This window comes from Gallinula chloropus (genome assembly GCF_964237585.1).
Source record: "Gallinula chloropus genome assembly, chromosome: 3".
NCBI classification, from domain to species: domain Eukaryota; kingdom Metazoa; phylum Chordata; class Aves; order Gruiformes; family Rallidae; genus Gallinula; species Gallinula chloropus.
In genome coordinates this window covers 63,553,310-63,580,594 of record NC_140087.1, presented here as the reverse complement: position 1 = coordinate 63,580,594, position 27,285 = coordinate 63,553,310, and the positions used below count along the sequence as shown (strand labels likewise).

The following is a 27,285-nucleotide window of genomic DNA, read 5'->3' as shown; positions in this document are numbered from 1 at the left end:
TTTTTCCTGGAAGTCTTGCTAGGAGCAGAGTTCTTATTACAAAGGAAAGGAATTAGCAATATACAGTGCAAAATTCTATTAAAAATGGAAATAAATTCCAACATAACAGCTTTCATGTACTTAGATATTAATATATTAATGCCAGAGGTTTTGAATTTATTCAGTGAAATGACTGCCATGTAGCAATTATTTCAGCTGTAATCCCTGCCATGTTTGACTGTGGCCTTAGGAGAATCAACACTGTGGCTGCCATGGATATGGCAGTGATGGTCCATAGTTGGTCCATAGACCATAACACACTAACCAGTGTTACGGTTAGATTTTTTTTTTTCTAAACTCAAAAAGCTAGTATGTGTAATTCTTAAAATTTCAAGTGGTTATGTTTTCATGAACTGGCTAGTCCTTCAGTAATATTTACCACACAATTAAAATATTTTTTTAAAATAGATTGTTCTCCAAGTTTGAAATTTTAATGGGCCAAGTGGCTGAAATATAAGGGTTGAAAGAATTTCCTCATTCTCACTTTAAGAGTACAGCTAATAATTGGACAGAAAGAATCAGTGCAAATGGGATGGGGTTTTTGGGATGTTGTCATTTATGGTCAACACTGATCTTATCCTATCTCCCAAAGCCAGCATTGTACCAGCTACTAGAAAGAGAATTAACTCTATCCTAGCGAAGCCCAGGACAGGTGTGTGATGGGCAGGAACGGTTAAGGACAGTAAAACTATCTGTTGTAATTAATGTGAGGAGTGGATGCTTGCTAGAAGGAAATTACTAGGATTTGTGATGTTAGGAAGTTCAAGTTTGGCCTCCCTCATGGAAGACGGTTGCATTCTTGCTTCATGCCTGTCATTCTTATTCTGCTTAGGGCAGTAGTCTGTTCTGATTATATTATGTATAAAAGATGGCACAAGGATTGCTTATACAGTAGGAATATGGATAAGCAGAAGCAGCAGTGAACAATCAGAAAACTTAATCATCAAAGAAAGCTGTGTATGTATATTAAAAAAAAAATCATTGCTTTGTGTCACCTGATACCATGTTGTGTTTCATGTCCTGTTGGGATGCCGAAGTCATAATAATATAATTAATATTACATGCTTAAAACAAAAAATAAGCTTATTTTTCTGAGACTCTTAATGTTTAAAAGGACACAATTTTCCTTAGTGTACCAGTTATTTAGAAACAAATAAAAATATTTTGTTAGAAAGTAACTAAAACTAATTGAAACCAGTTGAATTAAAATATAGGACTGCATGGATGTTTTAATATGAATAAGTATGGACAGGTAAGCAGACCTTAAGTTCTTCTGAGTAGCTTGTATGGAACGTTGTGATTAGCCATAGTGTTTATAACTTTGTGTGGTGAACTGAAGTGATTTTAATTTTTTTCATATTGTTCTACATCTCACTGTAAGTAAAATGTGATTAAATTTTGCTGAGGATATTATTTCCTTAACAGAACTTCTCTGTTGAGAAGAAATGAAATGTTTATATAAAAATCCTTTTGTGTGAAACTTTCTGATATGTCATAGAAGACAACTCTGTGTTACAGTTTAGAGACAGATAGAAAATTTTTTGTAACTGTGTATACCACAAAGAACAAAATTGTTTTTCCCTATTCATGTATTTGAATTTATAGAGGAGTTTGTGCGTGTCGTACACATGCATTCTAATTTTGAAGCCACAATGGAAGTCAGAGAAAAATAAACCATACCTTGCTTTTTTTTTTGATGTTATGATCGTTGATCATACTTATTTTCTTCAGGGTGACCTTTATTTTTATTTAATTGGCTACCTCTGTTATAAACTTTTTTCTTCCTCCCCGAGTGGTGGTGTGTCCCTTCTAGAATATTTGCAAATGATGTTCGGAAAGGTAATTTGATTTTCAGACTCTTACATTTCATGTGCTGAAGGAAGGCTTAGTCTGCTTTTGATTGAGACTTTTCCTATTTTATTGAGCAGTGGTGTTCCAGGATCAAACTGAATTGCACAGCATAAGAAAGGAGCAGTGAGCATTTGATGGAAACAGATAATAAAATGCATCAATTGTGTCAGCACCTCGTTGCAGTCACATCTGGCTTACTGTCAGTGTACCATTAGATTCCTGTGGTTTTATGTGCCAAAAATAATACGCTTTGTAGTTAATGGAACTAGGATATTTGCAGTTTGATTAAAAAAAAATATCATCCTATTTTCTTTCCGATCTCTGGTGGGCTTAAGTTCAATCTGAGCACAGCCTTGTCTCCTGAAAATTTTACGACTGAAAGATCAATTGTTCTTTTGATCTGTTTCTTTCTTTCTTTTACTACAGTGAATCCAGCAGTCTGAGCAGCAGTGATGCTGGTTTGTTTACCAATGATGAGGGAAGACAAGGTATTGAAACAATCTTTCCCTTCCCCACCCCTCAAACCACATCAGTTGAAATGCTGTAAGCGTTACAAGTTATTTCATAGGTTAATTATTGTATTTCAATTGAAGTTACTATTTTAGTGAGTTAAAGTGCAGCTTGCTTTCACAGTTTTTTGAAACATAACCAGAGGATGTCCCAAGTCTGTGACTTAGTCAAAAGCAATCTTGAGGAGCAGTCTCTTGTAAAATAATAAACTTACTTAAAACTTGAGCATCTCCAAAAGATGATCTATGCTAAGTTTTAGTTGTTCAGTTTTTCCAATTTTCAGACAGGACTCTGTCATCATAGTCCTGCTTCTCAAACTATTTTTGAGGTGGCTTTTTTCGTTCTTCCAAATTGATATGGCAAGATTTTATAGTTTTTTCATTCAGTACCTTGTTTGAAAAGTATTTTCAAACAAATTACTTTTTCAGCAGTCTAATATTGCAATTAGAAGATGCATGCTGTCCCACCCTTCTGAAAGTTTAATCTATAATGCAGTGAAGATAGAAAATTTTCCTTTAGTATGCATTACATTCTCATATGTTTTTACATGATAAAAGTATTGAGGATGGGAGTGCAGGATTTTTTTTTTTTTATTCAGCTTTAAGTGTTTATTGCCACCTTTAATTGTAACACATTTTCTTGTATTATGCTAGCATCTTAATGACCAGCTCATGGGCTAAGAACTTGCTGTCTTTGACAATACAGAAAAAAGAGGCAAAAAACAAGTCTCTCAGGTGATTAAGTCTTGATTTTCTGTTGGCAATTCTAAGTTAAAGGTGATGGAGATAATTTTCTCATAATGTTTACCACAAACAAGTGTGTCCAAGAAAATAAATCTTGACCCATTCCACACATCTAGGTTAAAGGAATGTTTTTTTTTTTCTTTCATGTGTAATGTGGTCTCTTCTGGGTTATTTTTAATCTTCTATTTTAATATTATAGTAGGGAGATGATTTTTCAGACTTACAAGGGAGGTGTGCTACATAAACTGTATGTCTCAGTCTGAGTATCTGGTTTTAGTTATGTTAACACAGCTTTTTTAAAGAATTCAGGCTCTTTGAAAGTTTAGAACAATCTTTTAACTTCAGTGTTTCAATATGAGGTATGTTAAAGAGATTTGCTAATATGAATTTATCTTTTGACTTTGAATTTTTAAAACATCTGTTCTCTACATTTCTATGTAACATGACCTGCCACTTTTCATAATTACACACATTTTTAGAGTATCTTTGATACATTTATATCAGTATTTTTGTCCATAAATCCTGAACTAAATTATTTAAGTATTTGAATTATATGGTTGCAAATGTCTCAGTTATCTTTTCTTGTATATTATGGGGGGAGGAGAAAAGTGTTTTCACTGCTGTGGTGTTACCTTTTTTAGAGTTGGCTCTTTACTGTAGAGCTGTAATTCTTATTTTTACCTATTTGATTTTTGAACCTTGATTTGGTTTAATTGTAATTTTCAAGCAGACAACATTAGAAATAATATTCTGAAACAAAAAGAACATTAGTAATTAAACTTGAGAAGGCTGTTTTCAGGACAACTCAAACTTTGAACTAATTGTTTAATGGGTATGACCAGAAGATTAACTTCACACTGGTTCTCAAGACATTCTCTGATCTGCATTATGGCTTTGGTTTTGTGAAGACTTTTCCATGAAAGTGTTATCAAGACACCCTACTGCAAAATCAAACCCATTTATTTTCTAATAATACTTATTATCCAAACCCCTTGCTAAAGAAAATGCTAGCACTTTTTGTCTTTGTACTCCTTTCATGAAGTAAGATGAGGTTATTTAATGTCTGTAAATTAATTTATAGCTCAGCTGAGGCACATGCTAAATTGAAATGAGTGAAGGAAAGAGTAAAATCTGGTAAAAGCAAAGGAAAAGCCTAGGAGAGAGAAGCAAATCTGGAAGACTACAGGATGAAAATGTATTAAGGGAAGAACTGGCTCACTTTGTTGTCTGTTTTTAAAAGCTAGACTCTGATGCCTGTCTTCCCAGTGTTCCTTCTCCAGGATATATGTTCAGAACTTCAGCATCTTGACCTCATCTGTAGGTCAAATTTTCTGCACTTCTGACTTCAGGTTTCTGCTAAGTCAAGTGGAGAACCAGAGATTGATTAATACTGTCTGGTGAAATATTTGGTTTAAATGATGTGCCTGACATCATTCAGAAGTTTGGGGTAGCAGAGGACAAGAGCATCCTGTTCTCCAGGGCAATGTTCATTTTGTGTGTCTGAGATTAAGAACTGTATTTATTGCAGACAAATGCTCTTTATAAAGCCCTAATTATTCCTGAAGCATATTCATCCTGTGGGACCAGCATTCTAGAAAGTAAAGTAGGCTGAAGCAGCAATTTTTTCAAGTCATTGGCCATTTAAATAGATGAGCATTTCGTTCTGAATTTTAGAGTGCCTGACTTACAATTTTTAATATTTTTGAAAATTATTTCAGGAAGCAAAGGGAAATAAATTCCACCACAGTAACTATACTGTTCTGTGCACAGACTCTTGGAAGAGTTTCAACTTTTATAATTTGATCCAAGAAAACCAGGTGTAGCTGTAATTTGGGGTAGTAGTGGGTTAATTGCTAGATATATTTTAATTGCCATCAACTGTTATGATAAGAGAAAATTGCTGAGACTTGAAAATCCTGTGTTCAGTTTTTAATATGTGGTGTGCCATCTAACAGTTTTCCAAAAACCTCTATACCCTTTTCCAGCCTGACTCTCTCAGTCCCATATGTTTTGGGGGATTTTTTGGGGGAGGGTTGTTTGTTGTTGTTGTGGATTTTTTTCTATTTATTTCATAAAACATTGTACAGTGAGCCAGAAAAGCTTAAAGATTGTGGAAAATACTCTGCACGTACAGTTAGTGAAGATAGTTGCTGAACAAACCTCAAGGGAATTCTTCAGAGGTTTGCAAATTGGTCAACTTAAGGGTAAAAGTTAGTATAATTAGCAAGAAAACCCAAAATCCTGTGTGTATATCAAGACCTTTAGTATGGAGGTGGGAGAGCCTGCCAAGAAATTAATTGAAAGAACTGAGCAGCAGTGGCTGAAGCTTATGTATCAAAGATAGTTATGGCTCCTTTCTTATTTTTCTTTCCCTACTCTTTCCTTTGGTCCTAATGGCATGTCCAGAAAATGGTTGTTTTGCAATTATTAAGAGCTTTAATGATAAGCAGTGTTATGTCGGGTGTAGAAGACTACTGCAAGAAGAGTTTCAAAATAAAAGGTCTAATCTTACATTGCAGCATACAGTAGAACTCCTATTAAAGGCCCACCTAGTAGGATCACCTGTGGCTCCGAGTTAAGTTAAAAGGCACTTTTAAGCTTTCAACACAACATAAACAAAACTATAACACTATTCAAACACTAGTTGATATTATTGCTATTTTGGCAAAATGTCAGACTGCAAGTATAATTTTTAATGAATTTTCTAGTGTTGAGTATGGCAGATAAAACATATTCTGTGTTCCTAATCCATCTACACCTACTAGTACACTTGGGGAAATTCAAAGTTGACTTGACCTCTTAAATCATAATGCACAGCACTTTGAAATGTCCTTTAAGATCTAAGCAAGTAGGAAAAATATATTAAGGAAAATTATATTAAGAAAGTGTTAAACAGTTAAAACTGGAAGAGGTCAGGGAATGTCAGAGTTCCACAGTGGATGTAGCTAAGCTTTTAAAGATATCTGTTCGTTATTTTATGTTTAAACATATATTCATTACTGTGTCCTTTATGGAGATGACCCACTGCTGATTCAGTGTATGAGAATTCCATCCTTTTGTCTTCTCTACTGAGAAACTAATTTGGACCTTGTATAGTGCCTCAGTAGCTGCATGTGTCAGAGTTTTCTCCACATAAAAGAAATGGAATGTGCAATTTGCATTGCACAAAACAAATGCAAAATTCAGCAAGTGCAATCACACCCATTGTCACTGATTAGTTTATAGTCTTTTTAGGTGAAAAGAAATAACATGAAGTTGTTGTATATGACCTGATTAGTTTAAAACCTGTGTGGATCACAGTGGCAGAGGTGAATATAAAGCTGAGATCAAGTTTAACAACTTGTTTAAGCTAAAAACCAGGTACACCTGGTTTGTGCTGTCACATGGGAAAAGCCTATGAGATCTGTATCTTAGGTCTGCCTTTGGCAGTAAACAGCACAAGTGCTTAGTCAAGTGTGTGATAGTGTAGCAAGATGTCTAAATGGATAGATGCTTAACATACTAATACTCCTGTTACACAAAAAGGAAAAGGAATTTTGTATTTTTTCCCGGAGAACCATTGTTGGACATACAGCAAAGATACTACTTTCCTTCCATAGCCACTATTTGCCTTATGCTGAAGTCCACCAACCCAGTCTGGAATTCTGGCTCACTCTTACAAGACTGCATTGCATACCTCTTACAGGTTTCTGTCCTTCACTCGATTGTGGATCCCAATTTCAGAATTACTTTTATAGCTGAATTTTGTGTAACAAGACTACTTCTGAGTTCCTTGAAGTGTTTCTTAGTAGTCACAGCGTCCAGAGCTCTCAGTTTATGGCAAAACATTCAAAGTTTATCTACGTAAAAGTTTGGAAAATCAAAACAAAGGAGGTCAAAATTAATTTTGAACCACAGAGCAATCTAATGAAAAGGTGTGGTTCTCCCATCACCAGCACTGTTATTGTTCAGTGCTTTTAGACATCCTCCAAAGAAACCATATGTATCCATAATGAAACAAGCATAGAATTACTGATGAATGCCTTTGTGAAATGTTATAACTATAAATGAGGATTAGAAAAATATGGAAAGTAATTTAAAATGCTCCAGAATGCATTCTCTTTCTACCTGTTTTCCCATTCCTCCATCTAAAAGGTCCTGTTGTCTAGCCTCTGCCAATTTTGCCTTCAGTAGTGATCATTAAAGATGTGAGGATTGTTTCACTTGCAAGTGAAGAGGCCTCCATTATTCCATAATTTCATGAAGTGCTTGTCCCAATTAATGTTTATGGCCCTTTTCACTTCTGTCTTTGGTCTTGAAATATTCTTTTCAGGGTAACAATTTATTTGAAAAAAGTGTGGTGAATTTTATTTTTCCTCGGATTTTGGCTTGATTTTTTGTTATTTGTATTTTTCCATTGCAGAGTTGAGTGGCGATGAAATTTTACATAAATGTTTTCTGTTCTTGAAAATTGCCTAATAAATTCTGTGTTTGTGTCTTGCTTAGTTCTTCATAATAAAAAATTGAAATGCCAAACGAATAATTTATATGCAGAAATAGTGAGGCATGGTTTGGATACTTTGAAGTAGAATTAAAATATACAGCACATACTTTGAAATCCAATTTTTGGGTGTAAGAAAGGAAATTTGCCATGTCTTATGAAGATATTTTGATCTTCTGTAAACTACCTGGTTTGTATAAATGAGCATGGTTAAAACAAGCATAAGTTATTTCTAGCTGCTAGTGTGTTTATCAGCTGAACTAAGGTCAGATTTTCAGTCTTGTCGTACTTCTGATTTTAAATGCAGGTATTAAAATACTATATCTACAAATACCGTCAGTAAAAATGATCAGCTTTGTAGTATAATGCAGTATAATTCTCAATCATGTGGTACTGTCAGTTTTCATTTTAAATCAACTTTTTCAAAACTTATTTCTAAATGAACTTAATCAGATTAACTTCATTTAGTCACATCTGTTCATGATTGTTTTCCCCTTTTACTAGCCATACAAATCATGAAATTAAGCTAATTATATACCATTATCAGCTGCAGAGAACTAGATTCACAGTTTTATACCTTTTAATTCCCTGCAGGAGATTAAGGCTTGTTTTTTGTTAATATGTATAGTGCAGTAACTTAAATGGATTTCCCTGCAGTTATTGCCAAAGGATTAACCACTTTATTTTTGTTTTTTCACTATTGTAAATTGGTTTCAAAACATTACATTTTATGTACTTTCATTGATGGCAGCGCTTGTCATGCTATGGAGAAACATTTTCCAAACAAAACTGCTATATATGTGTAATTATTACACAGCTATAAAGGAAAAGAAATAATTGTGCTGTCAGAGTGGGGTTTTTTATGGTAACATCTGATTTTTATCTCTCTGCTCCTCCCTCTTTTTGGGGGGACTTGGGGGAATACTGCCCTCACACAGGTGATGATGAACAGAGTGATTGGTTTCATGAAAATGAATCTGGTGGAGCATGTGGAATTACGGGGGTCATTCCATGGTGGGAACAAGATGACTCAGCAGAACTGGAGAGAGAATTACCTGATCCTGTATTTGAAAGTATCTTAACTGGTACTTTCCCTCTTATGTCCCATTCAGGAAGGAGAGGTAAGTAGCAATCAAGCAAATGTAAACTGGAGTCGCTTGGGTGCAGTAGAAGGATATCTCTAGATTAAACAAAATATGTAAATGTTGGTAAAACCTTAGAATTACTAGTTTCTTTCCTTGAACTATTTATTTTTGTAAGATATCATTAGGGAGAAATAATTTTTAAAATACTAGAAGTCAGAAAGTGTAAAAGGTGGCTCATTTTGATAGCCTAGTCTTTTATTTGTTATCTCGATATTTGCATTGAGAATTATTAAGCGCTGTTTGAAGCAAATCTTTATATTCCGTTTTATTCCCAATGCCTATGTAGAGTTCTGCAGAAGTTCATTAATTCAGAGGCTGGGAAAACTAGTTTCACCATCTGCTTTATTTTTATGGTTTTGCCATATTGCTGTAGAGAAGAGGGAAGAGTTCCTTTAGAGCAAGGATTGAGATTGTAATTTAGAAAATATAAATTGTGTTTTATCTTTAAAACACTTCAGACAACTGTGGATTCAGTGTATCCTATGGTAAGTTGTGCTAGTGTTAGATTGCACTTTGAGTTTAGGAACCCCCATTTCTCTAACGATTTAAGTCATTGGACCTCAGCTTGCTGTCAGAAAAATTTTGTTGTACCTTCCCTCTGTCTCAAGGATATCCTTTCACATTCAAATAAACATCTTTCATGTGAGTACTGGTAAAACACCTTTTAAACTGCTCTGCACGCTGAATTCTTCTGTGAGGCTTATTTTCCAGATGCTTGGAATGATTTCCGAGGACTTACTGTCTGCATATTCATCAGACATAACATTTTCTAGTACTAATGAAGTTGTAAATGATCTCAAAATCACTTTCCTATGTGCTCTTTGATCAGTAAGCTTTGCTCATGCAGCCAACTGTGCATAGAACCAGAATGGCTGTAGAATATCTACAGAAACGTTTAACCACTTGGACTCAGTTTTTCCATTCTGTGTTCTTTGTTTACACCAGTGCAATACTTCACTTTTGTTTACCCAAAGTCAAATGTATAGATTGGTATGTAGTGGTGAATTTTGTGGGTTTTATGGGTTAGGAAATATTCTTCAATCCACCTGTATTTGTGTTTTCTAGGTTTCCAGAGTAGATTTAGTCATCTTCATGGAATGCCAGCAAGAAGCATAAAAAAGGTTTCTGGAAACCAGAATGCATTGGTAGGTGTTTTTACTATTGTAAGCTAATGTGCACTGTTCTTAGAGCTTTGGGTTGTTTTGGTTTTTTAAAAAATATATTCCTCTAATGCTTGTTTCCTGATGTTGTAGATGCGTAATGGAATGGTAAGACTACAATGCCACTGTTGCCTGATACTGTGTGTTTTTTTGTTTTAATACTGCAATTCTCTTGTAAAGGAGTATTTGTGTGTACTTGAATGGCAGAAACTGTGTGTTACAGTTTCTCAGCACGTTTTTAATTGAAGGAAAAGATTGGGGGAGGGCATTTTACATTTTCAGTATATATCTTATGTCTATATGAAAATGTGTTTCTCTCAAGAATGAAAATCTAAGTTAATTGAAGTTTTTTCTGATACTGAAAGCATTCTTAGATGGGTTAGATACAATTCTGATTATTTTTTTTCCTCCCAAAAGTCTACTTTGAACAATCTGTCTTTGCTCTCTTGTACTTGGTTGATTTCTGTATGATCAAGGGAAAGCTATATACACAAAAAACTTAAAGCAAATTAACAATACATCTGTCCTAGACATCCTGTGTTCCTTTGGACTGAGCCTGTTCTAAGGCTGTGACTGCAAATGAGAGGTGTTTGGGGGCTTTTTTAGTGCCTTCAGCTCTAGGAGTGGTGTCTATAGGTGAAAGGAAAAAAAAAATCCATCTCCCTTGCATTTTTGTAAAGGAATGATTGGATTTTCCCAAAGCTTGTTTCTTTAAAATAAGATTCTAATGAATTTTTAGGTATTTTTTTCTGTGGAGGAGGGTATGAGAAGTGAGACTTGATGCTTTAATTTAAAATATTAAAATCTATTCATTGTAGTATAGTCTATTCTTTCTTACCAGCATAGTGTTTGGAAGAGAAGGAGAATGTGAGAGACTCTTTATCAGTGTGCAATAAACATATCCCAGCCTAATAAATACTGCAACATCTATATTTATTAGAGAACACTAAATGTTTTCAAATTTTAATTTGCTTAAACAAGGTGCTTCTGAGAAATGTGAGAGCAATTATATGTAGATTGAACAGAAAGGAACAGAAAGGATAGAAATATAACTTGTTTTGAAGAAGGAAGGTTTTTATAATTGAAGTCCCTGTCTAATAATTGCCATTTGGAGCTGAATATGATGCTTTAAAACCTTGGCCTGTGATCTCTGCTGTTAGTGGTCATGAATTAGATGAATGCTATCTAGTTCTTGGTTTCCTATCTACCTATTTTTATTTTTGGTTCAGTGCTTGCTTGAGCATATCTGGGATTTGTAGCCCATTTTCTAGGCTTATTGCAATTTCACTCTGATATTTTATAGGAGCTATTATAACTGATAGGTTGGCTTCATGGTATTGATGATACATGGCTTAACTACCCTAAAAACTGCCTTTTCCTCTAAATTGTAAAAAAGGTGATTAGATTTCAATTGATGAAGATATACTGGGAATGTGTGTATATATAATAAAAAATCCTAATGTTTATTTTATGCTACTCTTTCTGGACTGTCCTTAGGAGCCCATTTTGTCTTCCAGTCATGTTATCTCATGTGTAAGGATGGTATCATTGGCTTGCATTTTTGTTGTAAAGAAAACAATCTACCAAAGACTGATAATTCTTTTACCTCCAGTTTTTAAATATATATTTTGCATAGTGTTGTGAAGCAGGGTTGACATATCCCTGTATCTTCTAAGCCACTGTATTTAGGCAGGAGTATGTAGAATGGATGTGGAGTTGGCTCTTCAGATGCAGGCTTCTGACCTTAATGAGTATTTATGTTTGTGGGCACATCTGCTACATCTGTCTTTGCAAACAGCTATTTAAGCCAGAGCTTGTGTGCTTCCTTTTGTCAGTGATTCCTTCTTGAAGAAAATCTTTTTTTTAGGTACTTCAATCCAATGACAAAAAAAAAGTCTTTTAATACCTGTGACATCTGATAACACAGAACAAGAAGTAATTACTGCTATTAGATGGTAACAGTGAAGAAGAGCAAGAATGCTTTTAGAAAGATTAATATCTTGAGGATAGAACGCTGCAGACTCAACTCATTGAACAGAGTTGTGGTGTGACTTAATTCTTTTTTAATAGCAAGGAGTCTGTCTGAATTGCTGTTTTTACACAGACTTTAAAGGGAGACAAAGTAAAAAATGGGGTTCCCTATTGAGATATACACTTAAAAGACACATTATTCCCTGTATTCAGTCTGAGAATGTGTAGTTTATATCTAGGGAATTCAAGCACATAGTTAGATCTTTGCATGCAGTCAATGTGCGTTTAAACTTTTTTGGAAGTTTGAAGGGTCGCAAGTATAGGAAATAGTGAAGTCTTGAAGAGATTACTGGCTTAGGGAAGGCAGAATGAATAGTTATGATAATGCCTTGATGTGTCATCATCCTTTGTCAAAAAGTATTGGATGCCCAGCTGTTTGTTTTCATAATACAAGAAACGTTAGGCTAAGAGTGTGAATATAACTTGCTATATGCTGAGGAAGCTGACAACTTATGTCATTTTTACACCATGGTTTCAAGAAGCAGTGGTAGCTGAGAATCAGAGTAAAAAAGGCTGCTCTTTATTGACCAGTTAGTGAACTTTTATTTGAAATAGATGCTGTCACTCAGGTTCTGTCCAGATGCTTTTCCTGTATCTCACGGAGTTGCTTAATTTGAATAAATTCATGAGTCTTTCAGTCATCCAATATACTGCCTTTGAGTCAAAACTTCCTTTAATGATGATACAGCACTGGACAAGCAAAAGAGGCATAAAAACCTAGCATGCAAATGCTATGAAAATCCTGGCTTAATCCAGTGTGCGGATTGAATGAGTTTTCATACAACCAATGGTAACTGGAAAAGCTGAGCAAGGAAATAGAAAAAAATGTCACTGCAACTAGCTTTTATCCTTTGGATTGCACAATTTACTTAAGATTGGCACACTTTTTTAAGAGGATCTATAATTAAGTGGTTTGTCAGGCATATACTTTGACATACAATTATACTGCTGTTTTTTCAAGTCTTCATTGCTTTGTTTTGTGGCAGCATCGTTTGTTACAGAACTTTGTTTGGAAAGAAATGGGAAAACGTGGCTTTTCTAATGCACTATGTTTTTGATCCCACCTATGTCAAGTTGCTAGTAGCAACTTTGTAATTCTAATCAGAAAGATGATAATGTGTACTTTTATACCATACTAGTATTTAATATACTCTTTAAGGTATATTGTTTGAGATCATACTGTGCTTGGTTGAATTCTTCAGTTCTATATGGCTTGATCAGCTATTTCCAGCCCCCACAGTCTTTTATGTTAGGCAAAATTCTACAATGTACGAGTAGCATTCTATGAATGAAACACTGGTTTCTTAGAAGGGGTGCTTTCCTCATCCAGTCTTTTCTCTACATGTGTTTATAGGCTTGCATGTCAACTGTCTTGATACACTATGCCTGTCCTTTCCCGCAAACTACATATGAGACTTTGTTACTTATTAGATTTCTGATTTTATTGTACTATTTTAGATGCATTGGAAATATGAAGGTTCATTTCTGTGATGAACTCTTTTTTTCCTTCAATGATTAAGATCGCCATGCTTTTCTCAGAGGGATTCCTGGGGAGATTGCAGAAGTCCTAATTTGGAAAAAAAAAAAGTTCTTAATTATAGTTATTGAAACTAGAACATGACTGCTTTATTTCTTTCAAAATGTTTTGCCCAACTTAGTACTCAATGACTGAAAAATTTCACTTTTAACACCTACAAACAAATAAACGAAGGAACAGCTGTCATAGCTGTTCCTTGTGTAGCTGTAGGTACAGCTCCTCCCTTAATACAGGGAGAGATGTTGAAAGGTTTCATCCTAGGACTCATACATATGTCATCTCTTCCTGCCTAGATTCCCTGTCTGGGCTGGAAACTGAGAAGTAATTTCACTGGGCTAAAATGCAAAACAATTACTAATAAAAAGGCTGTGTTCTTTTGACTCTGTCAGTTTTTCCATCCATCATCTTCAGGTCTGACACTCATAGGATTGACTTTTTCTTTCTGCACAGCTGTACTATTAAGCTTGACTATACGTAGTTGTAATTATTCAAAAAGTATGTAAAGAATGAAAGTGACATTTCTGAGATGTTTTCTGAAGGTGTCTCTATTTCTGTCAAATGCTGTGACTTTTTCAAAAGTTGGAAGATAGTTTTCCTGAAAAACTTGTCAGATAACTACTGTTGAGATGTAGTGAACACTCATGCTTTTTGATAACTGCTTTCAAAATGTAAAATCAATTCAAACACTTTTGCTTCTAAGTTCTTTCTAACTGAAGAAAAGTAGGTGCTTTAATGAATTTTTTTTCCTTGTCAAAGTATTTTGGAAATTGAGTGAAATGGTATTAGATAAGAACAATAAATATTTCCTTAGAGACTATTAAGCATTGTTGTTTTTATAGTCTTGGTCAGAAGCCTCTGTATGGATTCTCTGCAGCTTTTGGAAATACAGGGTTTCTCAAGCTAAAAGTGATTGGGTGTTGCAGAGAATTCTTATGCTGGATGTGTGGTATACTGTTAGACAAAATAATTCCATTTCATCGAGGTGCATGAAATAACTTAGCTGTGGAGTTTTATTTTCTTCAGTTAATGACACTTGTCGTTTGGAGTAATAGTCTCTCCGTCAAACTTTGTGGAAATGTGAATGATGTTAGATGATGTTTGATAAGAAGACTAAACTGTTGTTGGATTCCAGATTTTGACTTGTTAAAGATCAGGAGCATTAGGATGAGGATGGCATTTTGAAACCCTATGCCACAAAATCAGTGAATTAATTTTCCTGTAGGTAGGTAGAAAGGGCTGTTGGGTTTTTGTAATGTGTATTTATTGTTATCAAAAATATTTTCAGCTATTTAAAGCATATTTTGTTGTGCTGCTTTTTTTTATTTCTTTTTTCTTCTTTGTAATTGTCTTAAATTTATCCCTGCTTACGCAAAATGTAGTGAATAAGTCATGGTGTTTTAATCCTCAGTTTTGTGAAGCTAAGAAACTGAGTTAACTGTTTCCTTAAGGAGTGGGTGGTTTCTAGCACTCCTGTGCTTCCTGAGGATGTGGTTTTCCAGACAGAGAAATTCAGTTTATTAGCAGAGGAGGTGCTGCTGTGATGACAGTTTAGGCCCCGCCTTTGACTCTTCCAGTGTTCAGTCACTCTTGGCAAAAATGCTACAATTTTCCCAAAGGAATGAGTTAAATGGCACTCTTCTAGACTTCAGAACTTAGTCATGTTTAAATAGCTTTATTTTATGAAATAATGAAAGAGGCGGGTAGCTTCTGTCAAATTGGGATGCAAATATTGGGGATGATGTTATCTGTGATGTTCTTAAGTTTATGTATCTCCTATTTTGTGGGGATCTCCTTCGTGTTCATATATTTGCTGGGGGATCTGCTTAGTGTTCATACACCTGTTATGTATTTTGCATAGTAAGAGGTTCTTTCTTCCACAAATGATCTTTTAGATGATTTTTGCTAAAGGTTTCACTTACCTCGATGCAAACTTAATCTAAGTTGTTTCAGATGCCATGGTGAGCCCGTGATGGAAGTGTTAAAGCTTCTTAGTGACTTCACTAACGTAGCACGCTTACTCATCAGCAGAATCATGACTATACCTCTACCATGTTTCATTGTAGATCAGTATTTTTTGAAGTGATTCCTATGACTAGTAGTGATACCCATACTTAAGGGACAGTTAAATATTGTGATCCTTCAAGTTCGGGTACTAGAATTTGTAGATCACCGTTGTCAGTATAGTTCTCTTTGTTACAAAGTATTTTGAATTCTACATATGCTTTGGGAGATCTGTATGGATGAATAAAGTTTGCTTTATAATCTATGTTTGGTTTAATCTTCAGTGTTTTTTGTGCCATTTATAATTATCTAATGAAAATCTGTGATCGTCTTGATGTCATCTAACAGGCACAAATTATACCACAGCATTTTGGTTGTATTTGAAACTGCAGTTCACTAGCCAAAATAGAGTTACAGGTAACTCAAATGTTTAGATTTCAACACATCTCAGATTTGTCAGTTTTGTTGTTAATTCCATTATCAATTAGTTCTGTTACCAAAGTGTGAAATGCCTCTCCTAATTAAAACAGCTAGAGAAATCTAGCTTGTTTGTAATAGTTGTAGTCGTACTAATTGGTGAAGGCGAGCATGTGGGGTTTTCTTCCTTGCATATCATTTACCTAGTGTATAGTTTTGAATCATGTCCTAGTTTGATTCTTACAAACTGTATGTCTGTCAAGAAAACAACAGTTTTAATATTTTGTAGTGGTAACAATGTGCTTTATCAACAAAACAGATGAATCTCGTAGATCTAAGTACTGAAACAGATATTCTGTGCAATGGTGTACTTCACCCGCTGTGAGGATCAAAGTATACATTTAAAATATCAAAGATTAACTTCTGTCTAGCTGAAGTGAATCTGGTGACTTAGTCTCTTTTCTTGGAGTCTCACTTTAAGTATAGTGTCAAAAGCAGGATTCCACTTCAGCGAAATAATTGCCCTCCAGCATGAGTCTCAGAAATGCCAAACGTGCTGCTTATTTTTTAAATGCTCTTGTGGTTTATTCATGGTGACAACTGCTATGAACTGCTAGTAGCAGCAGTATTCCTTGCGGTCCACCTCAACCCAACTTCTCAAATGATAGTCATCTACAATTTCACTGAAGTCTACTATTAAACCAGGGCAAATAGCATAATGATATCCCTTTTATTCTTTGGTTAGTGTCAGTCTTGAAAATGCACCTAATACAGCTTTGCAGTAATCATTACAGATAATAACGATTTAAGAACACTCTGAATTTAAAATGAGGCAGCATAGTCATACCTCTTGTTTTCTGCTGCTTCTCACAAACAAATCCCCCTCTGGCATCTGGCTGCAAAAAAAAAATTCCTTCTGCAGACATTTGGAATTTTCTTGGTTTGATTTCCTAAGTTCATATTTGATCTTTGTTTTATGTTTTAATGCATTTCTAATGAAAAGAATTTGTCTTTACATGGGAATGATTTTTGTATCATTTTCTGAAAAAACTTCACTCAATTGTATCTCTTCTAGAAATCTGTAAAGCTACAGGATCTTGTATTCAGAGTCAATTTAGGAGTAATTTCCTTGTATTGAGCTTGATGGCAGAGGAGATCATTTAATGCTGAGAATAGACAGAAAAGTCTGTGGAGCAGGCAAAGAACACATGTTTAGATACCCTGGCTTAGCTAATAAACAACATCTAATTTATGCTGTAGCAACATCATAAATGTTAAGTAAATTGTGACAGTGATTTCAGCTAACACATTATTTAGTGTTGGGGTGTTTTTTAACTGAAAGCAAGTAGAAGATGATATACAACTCCTAAACTGGTGAAAGTTTCTTGCGTAACAAATGATTCCCATGAGTAGGTTTTTGTCTCCATAGGAAGCTTTGTCTTTTTGCCTAGAGTAGGTGGTGTGTGAGAACAAGGGCTACTGATAGAAGATGTTAAAAATAGACCATCTCCTTTTCAAGTTGTTTCATATGGTGGCCATCTATAAGGGAAAATATTGCCACTTAAGGTTGATTTATAACAATAGCAAAAATACAGACTACAATTTAAAATGATGGTGTGGTTTTTCCATATACAGTCTGAGTTCATACTGTTCGAACCAGACTAAGAGGTGGCTGTAAAAACATCTTTAATGTCCTCTCCAGCAATTTATCATGGAGATGCGTGTATCAAATAACTTCCAAATACAGCACAGAAAATAAAGTAGCAAACACAAGATGCATTGTGTTGGAATTCAACTCCCCAAGAAAATTGCTTTGCTGCTTTTGTAATGTGAGGTATAATACAAGAATGAAGACGTACTCCTCTGCCATTCTGTTTGATTACTGTGACTTCATATACACTTTATATTCTGTTAAAAATAACAAAGCAGTGGAGCAAACCACTAAGCCTGTGGCTTAGTTGGAAAATGACATTTGCTACTGTTTTGTTTCTTGAAATAAAGAAATCAAATATCCATATTGAGAGCATAGTTTTGAGGAGGGAAGAAAGTACTTAAAGCTTCTCGGAGCCTGTCTCTTCTGATAGTTACCACATGGTATTTGCAGTAGGTAACACGTAACTGATGCAGAATAGCCCCTTTTCTTTACAGAACTGTAGGTTTTGTTTAGTGTTTTTTTCTGAGATCCTCAAATGAAATGAGTTGCAGGTGTGAATACTATCTTGAACGTGTTGATCCAATATCAGAGACCACAATCCTAACTGGGAATAAATGGTTACAATCAATCCTAGATCAGAAAGGTCATTTCCTGAAAGTAAGGGGTAAATGAATAATGCTATGAGGTGAGTCATAGGAAAAGTCAAAGCTCCTCTGTTCAGTGGTCTCTTCATGTTGTGAAAACCCTACATATCGTGTTGGTATGATCTTTTCCAAAGCATAGTGGTCTGTGGTTTGCATGTACTTAAACCCCTTGACCAGTTTCATAATTACATATTGTATGTTGGAATAAAAGAGGACAAGACAAGGTTTGCTAACATCAGCACTTCCAAATTGAGTGGTTCAAGGTATTGTTGGTCCTTGCTTTTTAATTGCTATCCCTTCAGTTAGGACACAGCAGCTGCTTTTTTTGTGTCTCTTCCAAGTGAACCATAAGCCATTGTAACTGGTGAAGTCTTTCAGTCCAACGGTTTTGATAATTGTTCAAAAACTCTTCTGCTCAGCCTATTGCACTGTGATTCAGCAAACTTTTACTTGCTTCTGATGATCTGATTTTTGTTGTTGTTTGGTTTTACTTTTCTCACCCTTAACTCTAGGTAGTTTCTCATTTGACATGTGATTTTAAAACCTGCATTCACAAGTATGAGTAACTTTCTGTTGTTATACCTTAAGAGTCTTGCTTGTGGAGTTAAAGGTCAAGGAAGAAACTTCCCCTCTGTTCAGAGAACCAAAAGTTATTTAGGTATTCATTTTCTTACTGTTAGCTGATGGGCAAACTCTGTTGCAACTGTCCTGCCATAGATGTACGTTTTCTAAACACTTGTGAAAGTCACTGTAAAAAGCATTAGATATAAATGTGCTCCGTTTCCCTTTCTCCTTCACCCCTCTTCCTGGTGGATATCTTGTTTCTAAAATACTTATTTTACAAACATAAACAGATAGATACAGTAGGACTACAGTAGATTGCTTTTTTTTTTCTCTACAGTAATGAGTAAAAATGGGGAAAACCCCCACTCTTTTCTGTTTTATGTCATGCTGTTAGGCTTTGAAGAAGAAAGCATGCATATGGAGATTGGGATTTTGTTGCCATACTGTTCTTTCTTTTGTTTGTGCATTTTAAAAATCTGGAATCATTTGTGTAGGTCTAAAACAATTAAAGGCAATTAGCACTACCTACAAAAACCTTAAGAATGTTGCCTCCTAAAGTTACCATAAGGCAGTTTTCCCATGCACTTAAGCAAAAGAGAGAAATGACTGCACAAAAACAAGGCGGAAATATTTTAAAATACATTGTAATCCCTTGTTTAGAAGACCACAACACTTACCTATATTTTGACAGATTGCTAAGAATGGACTATGTGATAGTTGCATCATATAGAGCATCTCAAAAAACTTAGAATAATTCATTCAAGTTTTCTTTGTACACAAACTGTATATAAATTAATTAATAAAATTCATAAGATTAATTCCCCTTTATCAGTGATGTATGTGTATATTTTCTTTAGGTTTAATGGGATTTTTTTATATCAGGAAAACCACTTCATTTACATAGGATGTTTTACTGCATCTTACATTAAATATTACTAGAAAGTAGAAAATGTTTTTAAAATATTTGGGGGTTGATGGATTAGTACTCTTGAAAGGGAAACAAAACACTAAATATTTCTAATCCTGCATTATTTACCGCATGGGTGGTTAAATGCTACTTTAAGCCCCATAAAATTAAAAGGGAGAAATCTGCCAACTGTAGCAGGAATTGGATTTAGGAAGAGTGGTACAGAGCCAAAATATTGCTACAGAATTAAATGTCAAAAATCTTCTTTAATAGTAGATATATAGTTCACAGTGCCTGGTTATGATTAATACATTTAATCTAAATCACTGAAAGTTGCTCTCTCCTTTTCCATAAAATACAATAGGACACAAATCAGTTTTACTGTAGGTGGATAACAATTGGAAAATAATGCATCTTCCCGCCCAATAAATTGTCAGTTATACCTTTTAACTAAAATCGATTCATCTTTCCAAAATTTATTACAATTTCTAATAATAAATCTTTTCAAATGTTTATTCATTTGCTTTTTGATACATTTGTGCCACTTTTGCTATGGTCTAATGTTTTTTCTTTTGATTCATTGTAAATTAGAAAATCTATATTGAGTCAATTTTCTAGTTAAGGAGTTAAAATCTATAACCTAGCCATTTTTTCATAGTCTCCTTTGCACATTTTAATACCCTTGAACTTAGATACAAACCAGTAAATTCTGATCAGAAGGTGATTAAAAGACTTTTCACTGCAACTTCTTGAGTGAGGGCCAGATTCATAAAACATGTACTTCTGCAATTGTTGGCTGTTTTCTCCTACTCATCTCCCTGATGCAAAGAGGAGGATTGAAAGGGTTACAGCAAATGAGCAGATACGTAGGTTTTGGTCAAAGATTTTTAGTACAGACAATCAGAATTGCCCTTTTGAGTTAGAATTAGAATCTAGCTGTGGCCATACAGTGTGTGATAGAAGCCTCCCTTTGTTGCCCCTTTATAGCAGCAGGATAATGATATTACAGGAGATCACTAAAGCAAATGTATGTTTCCCATCATGTGTTGTATCTGCAGTTATCCAATGCTGAGCTCTTCAAGTGTGGCCATCTGCCACTTCTTGTTCTTAAAAGTAACACTGGTGTTTTTTTTTTTTTTTAAAAAGAAAGCATTTTAAAGGAAATTTTTATCACTTTCTCTAATGATTGATCTGTTAATCTGCATTGTGAAATTGCCGTTCAGCAGTTTCCTGCTCTGTATATAATAAACTGTAGCGGAGAGGGGTAGTATTTTTTTAAAATCTTCCAATAAACATGTTTTCTGTTCTGATTCAGTTAATGTCATCTTTTAGGCACTTTTCTCACAAGAGTTATGTACGTGAAGCTTAATCTAGTATGCAGCTGTGTCAGATTTCTTAATGCACGAAGCTGTTTAGTTTGTATTACAAATGTCAGTGTGGGATGAATAGAGGGAGAGGGTCAGAAAATGTTTCAAACATAGCTATGAAGAAAATTACATTTGTAACTTGAACCTGATCTGCAGTATCACTTATTGGTAGATTTGTGTCAGTGAAAGCATCTTGGCTTTTAAAGTGATTGATTTCAGAGTTAAAAAAATCATTTGTGTGGATGGATTGGAATTCATTAATTTTACTAATTACACAGTGAAGAAAACAGATGTTTTCTTAGGCAAAGATCAGGCTTTAATTACAGGTCTTACCTGCTCATCTAAAAATAGTGTCAACATGTTCCTGTCTCTCAAAGTTAATTTCTTATTTTTTCTACAGAAGTATGATTCTGTTACACATTTGTTAAGCCTTACTCTAATTGTGTACTAATACAAATCTAATAGAGTACTTACTAAGGGGCACATATGTCATGAGGCATGTACTGAGAAAATTTTTCAAGAGTAAGTTAGGTAAAGATCGCTTCTTCAAAATGTCAAAATCAGTACTGCCCAATACCACTCTGTCAGTGTGTGTTACAAAAAATAATCAAAACCACTTGTAACCAAACTGCGTTTCCAGCAGTTACATAAATCTGTCTAGAGCTCCCTTAGGACTGTTATTCGGAGATACGTATGCTGTAGATCTACAGCCTACATGGGAAAGGCAGGATAAGCTACTCTAGATTTAGAGGAAGAACCTAACAGATGTATCGTGTATGTTCTTTTTGTCCTTTAGTAAATTGTTATAAATATGTTGCCTGTTTTAATTCATTTAAATATGTATTTGTCACTGCCACTGCGCAGTGAATGGTCCTAACAATTATCAAGAACCAGAAATAAATTACCTTTGAAAGGAGCATTTGCAACCAGCGGCCTGAGAAAGCATGATCCATAAAGAGAGTAACTATTTTTGCTACATTCTTCCATTCTTGGAAGAAGTGGGTAAGAGGAAAGAAGCTAGCAGAGCATCAGTAAGCTTGGTTGTTGTAATGGTATTTAATAAACTGGTGCAAGGCTGTAAATGAGCTCAGAGAAGTAACAACTGTCATATCAGAAAAAGTCGATCATTTTAACTTCACGTAAAATCTTTCTAATGTCAAAACATAATCCTCAGTACTTCGTTATACCCTCTTTGCTCAGACTTTACTGTTTGCCGATATGCTTCACTTTTGAGAAATGCCTGCGTTGCATAGAAGAGATTTCTCACATCTTTTCAGTGTAGATGCACTTTCTTGAAAAATCGGAAGACCGTCCTATGGTGAGCACCAACTCCACAAAGAAAAAGTTGAGGTGTGTGTACAGTAGAGCAATGTAAAATGACAACACATAAGCAGAATTTGCTACCTTAATAGCAAACTCCAGTGGCTGTCCAGATGTTCCATTACAGTCTTCTCATTCTTTTAGACATTAAAGGGTAGGGAAAGTTGCTTTCTAAAAAGCAATCTGCTTGGGTAATTTTTTCAAGGTTTTGGTCAGGGGGATTATTTTGACCTTTTTTTTTCCCCTCTGCAGAGGGATATTTATACTTCCTTTGCGTATTTCAGAGGAGTTTACTGCAGGTGGTGTGGTCAGAGCTGTTGAACAGTCTTAGAAGGCAGCAGACCTGAAATCCCTCATGAACTTGGAAACCTTCAAAACGACTCCATGCTTTTAGTTGTAGTCCTATATTGAGAGGCTATGGGACCTTGGAGAACTACATCTGTAATCATTTAGTGGGCTTTTAATGCTAGATTAATAAGTATGAAACTACTATATTTTATTAGGTCATATCCATTATATCTGTAGTCTGCCAATTTGCCATGTAGTGATGATTAGGCTAGAAAATATTTCAATTTCAAAGACAGCTTTCATTAAGATGCTACCAAAGTTATCCAATATTATTGCAGACTGTTGATTTACAGCTTTGTTTGTTACCAGCTCTTTGAGAGAAGATTAATGTTAATGGGGTTTTGTGTTCAAAAATTCTGGCTTTCTTTTGGACTTGCTGCTTCTACAGTCCTTACGTTAAATTAGTACAGCAAAGAAACTTAATTTCAAAATCATTGAAATGGTAAGAATGTGAAGGAGGGGTTTGAATCAGTGGTGCTCTAGTACTCACTAACTATTTTGATGTTACCCAATGTTATAATGGTACCATTCAGTTTTCAGTTATGCCGATGTTGCCATGAAGATCAACTATATTATTCTTGAAAGGAGACTAATTCTTGCCTCCTGTGCATTGAAATGTTTAGGAAACAGGTGACACTGTGCTTTGGAAGGTAAATAATATCCTTGAGGTATTGTTTGCTATTCTCTCTGTGGCTTTCAAAATATGTTACCAGGTACAACTATTTCTTACGCCTTCAGAAGAAAATAAACAGACTCTCTTGTCTACCTTAATGTGAAGGGATACCAAAAACTGCCTGGAGATGCCAGGTACATGTGGAGTCCTCTTTATTTTACCATCTAGCTGGAGGACCTGAAAGTGGCCAGCCATGCTGTCAGCGTACTCATAGCCCAGAGGTCTCAAATGGCCTTGACTTGTGCAAAATAGATTATTCTAGTAGGGTGACAGAGCTGGTCAGCTATTGAGAGCTAATCAAAGCAGACACAAACCCAAGTATAATACTGGTTGTTAAAAACTCTGCTGGCATCAGACTAATTAAATATAAACACCTAAAGCATTCATTTATTTCTTTATCAAAATTATCAAACTGCTGAAGTGCCTGCAGCTGGGGAGAGGTGGGACTTTGACCTCACTTAACCTTTCTAGTATAACTAAGAGGCTTTGCCTTGGCAGCCCCCTCTCCAAGGGGAGATCATTGAAACCATTAATGATCTATCCTTTGGCAAAATGCCTGGCACAAATTCTCTGAGCAGACTTTTTAAAGCTTTGTACGCTTTCTTTAGTGCCCATCGTTTGACTCTGAGCATTCTGAGGAAGATAGTGGTTCTTGTCTAGGTTTGTACATCATTCTTCTTCAAGCTTGTGTAGAGTGCTGTGTGTAGATCAGTTTTTCATCTGTATGTCCCATTTGTTAGGATCATCTGCATGTTCTATAGCAAAAAAGAAGTATTGTCATTGAAGCAGCAGGACCTATACGCTTCAGAACTTGTTTCTGAAGAACAATTTGGGGAAGGTTGGCAAATCCCCGGAACTTTAAGCCTTCTCTGATAAAAGTGATAATCCAGAGCTGGAATCCTCATAATTTCTCTCAGCGCCAATTACTCCTGGTCTAGGATCTCCTGAGAGTTTAGCAGGGTCTCATATCCTGTGCAGCAGTGGTTGATTTGAAAGCTGTCAAATGAGGTTAAATAGGCAGTTTTCCTTTGGCAGGCATTACCAAGAGTTTTTGTCATATGCAGCAGGATGGTAGGTTGTGTAAGGTTGAGTTTGTGGAAAACCCCATTGGAGTTGTCCCAGTGTTTTGTCATGTGCTTTGCTTTAAGTTGTTTAAACTCTTCCAGGTGAAGCAGGATGACATTAGAACTATGTCGGTCATTTGCTTGTGATCTTTGTGTGCCTTTCACTTAAGAAGTGATGTTCTGGCCAGGTATTGATCAATCGATGTGCTCTCCTAGCTGTGGCTGTCTCTGAATTAGATGTGTATTTTTGTTTATATTGGAAAGAACTGACTTAGTTTTGTGGTCTGGAAAAATGGGTGCTGTTTCTAGGACTTTCAGAAACAGAAGTATATACATTTACCATGTTAGACTGTTTCACATAGCAGATTCTGAAAATCCATTTCCAACAGGTTGAAGATACCATAAAATACCTGTTTGTAAGTTGAGGGTATATAAAATGCAGTTAGCAAATAAAATTTTCCTTGACCATGACAAAGAATTATAGTTTCTTAAGGACTTCTTTCTACTGCCACTTTACAAAAATGCTTTAGCTGCAATAACCTTAGCTCCTCCTTCCCTTTCTTCTGACTTCAGTCTTTTCGCTCTTCCAAATGACACCTACAGTTTCGTTTTCGTGTGTCTCTACAGCTGCATACATAAAATCCTCATAACTCCTAACTGCCAATTTGAAAAGGGGTGGCATATGATGTGAATTGTTCCAGGCTCCACATGTTAGGTGGCTGAGTTTATGCAAAAATCAGCCTGGAGTAGGGGCACTGATTTGGGTGGTTTTGCCCATTCAGTGTCACAAAAGCAAATTTATTTTAAAAACATCTTTCTTTTTAGAGAGAGCTGAACTTTGCTAATGGGCTTAAAAGCCTAGTGAGGGAGTGCTAGGAGGTCAAAAGTTGCAGATAACTATGCTGTTCTCCTCCTTTTTTCTCATAAAACCAAGCTAAATTCTCTTGTGAAAGAATGAGTAGACAAATGACTTCTATGGAGCAAACAATGTAATAATAAACTGTCTTTACAAGAATAAAGGTTTGGGTTAGCATAAAGGCTGTAGTATTAAGTATATGTGTCTATTTGCAAAGTACTACAGTCCCAGGATAACCTTACCCATCTGTTTTCATTTGATAGGAATGCAAGAAGAACTTACATATTGAGTTGTAAAGTATATTTGTAGGGTATGGATTATGAATATGGAATTGTGTAACCTTTGATTTTGACTATTTTTGTTAATGTATGTTGTTATGCTGTAGGACTAACTTCTCAGTACTGTTTGAGTGGATAGCTATAAGCCCTACTCAAGTTCTAGATGCAGTATATCTAGTTTTAAGCTATTGATTTGTATTAGTTTGTGAATTTGCTAAAAAGAATTCAAGTAGCATCTTGAAAAAGAATGGTCCTGGAATACTGTCAGAAGAACCTTGAAATTGAATTACAGCTTTAATATTCAAGCTGGGGCATGTATTGTTATTTGTAGTATATGTAAAATGACTTTTATAGATGAAATTTAAAATCGGTGATGCAGAATGGGGTTTATAGTGCATGGGCTTGAAGTAGAGCAAGGGAAGATCTTTGATGTAGAGCATGTAGCAGAAAGATGCATATTTATTAAATAAAGGAATTTTAAAATGGGGATATGGTGTGTTCTTACTGACGTGTTATTAGGATGATAGTCTGTGTTGCTAAGACCAAATGTAGAGTGTTTCTCTGTGCTTAAACACTTGATTAAATAAGTACTACTTAGATTTACTAAAAACAATTAAAATAATTAACTATTCCTTTTGTATAAAACAAACAAAACCAGTTGTAAACCAATGCAAACAACCTTGTAAAAATCTTAGTGCTTGAGGCTTTCATTTCTATGAGTCTGATTCTTTGTTCTGTGGTGGTGTTATCACCTGTGTTTTTAGTGAGGAGCTGTGCTTTCTTCCCATCCCTGGCAATGTGTCTCAATTGTCAAATGTGGACAGTTAGGCTTCTCTCTGTTTTAGATGTGCAAATTCCAGAATCTGCCAAAAATCTATGTTCCCTAAGTCCTAAGGAACACTATACAAGCATGTTAGGCACCACATAAGATATGAGCTCGGTGGCAGCAGCCACTATCGTGCTCTTTCCTATAATGCATGGAGGCATACATTGCATGGCCCTAGACCATTAAGCTTCCTAAGAGTTCTGTGTTGTCCAAAATGAGCTAGAAATGTCTTGTTTAATTGTCTTAAGACAAGAAACAAACCAGAAACTTCCCCTTCTCTCTTGCATCACTCCTGCATGGGACTGCCACTTGGTTTTGCTGCAGAGGCAGGCCTGGAAGAGGAAGCAGAGGGAAGGCCACCAGCTGCATTGTCAAATATGTTGTTTCCTGGACTCTTGTTTCCCAAAAACAATTCATAGCATTTTTCTTCAGGTCTTTTTGTCAGTATTCTTTAAAGTCATTGTTTCTTTTCTTACCAGCACTGCTTGTATTGCTTTTGGTGGCAATTTTAATCTGTTTACCACAGTAATCCTAAATGCTTACTTACATATTGCTGTTAAACACTGGTAACAGCAGAGACTGAAAAACAACAGCCCTTGTTTGGGATTGTGTCGGACAGCACCCACCAAACATGATGCTGTAGCTGTGTAGGGCCATTATAAGCTCTGGGCTTCCAGAGACAGGTTCAAGACAGTCATACCAGCAGAAGGAATTCTCATGGAATGCAAGGGATGGAGTACTGAAACCAGCAACGCTATTCAAAGTGGAAAATTCTTAAGGTTCTGATAAAAATCCTTGTCAGCTTACCAGGAAAGGTCAGATATTTTTCCACTACATAGCATACAGCAAAAGCTTTTTCTATGGGATGGA

At 35.4% G+C, this 27,285-nt stretch overlaps 1 protein-coding gene across 1 annotated transcript in view; it reads left to right on the top strand.

The window, feature by feature from the left end:
* GPATCH2 (G-patch domain containing 2) overlaps nt 1-27,285 on the top strand; it is a gene marked incomplete at its 5' end in the record, with an annotated part of 114,117 nt that overhangs the window by 10,835 nt on the left and 75,997 nt on the right. The window contains 3 exons of the mRNA XM_084261096.1: nt 2,317-2,378; nt 8,562-8,744; nt 9,834-9,913. Of these exons, the coding sequence (XP_084117222.1) occupies nt 2,317-2,378; nt 8,562-8,744; nt 9,834-9,913 (325 nt within the window). The remainder of the gene's footprint in view (nt 1-2,316; nt 2,379-8,561; nt 8,745-9,833; nt 9,914-27,285) is intronic.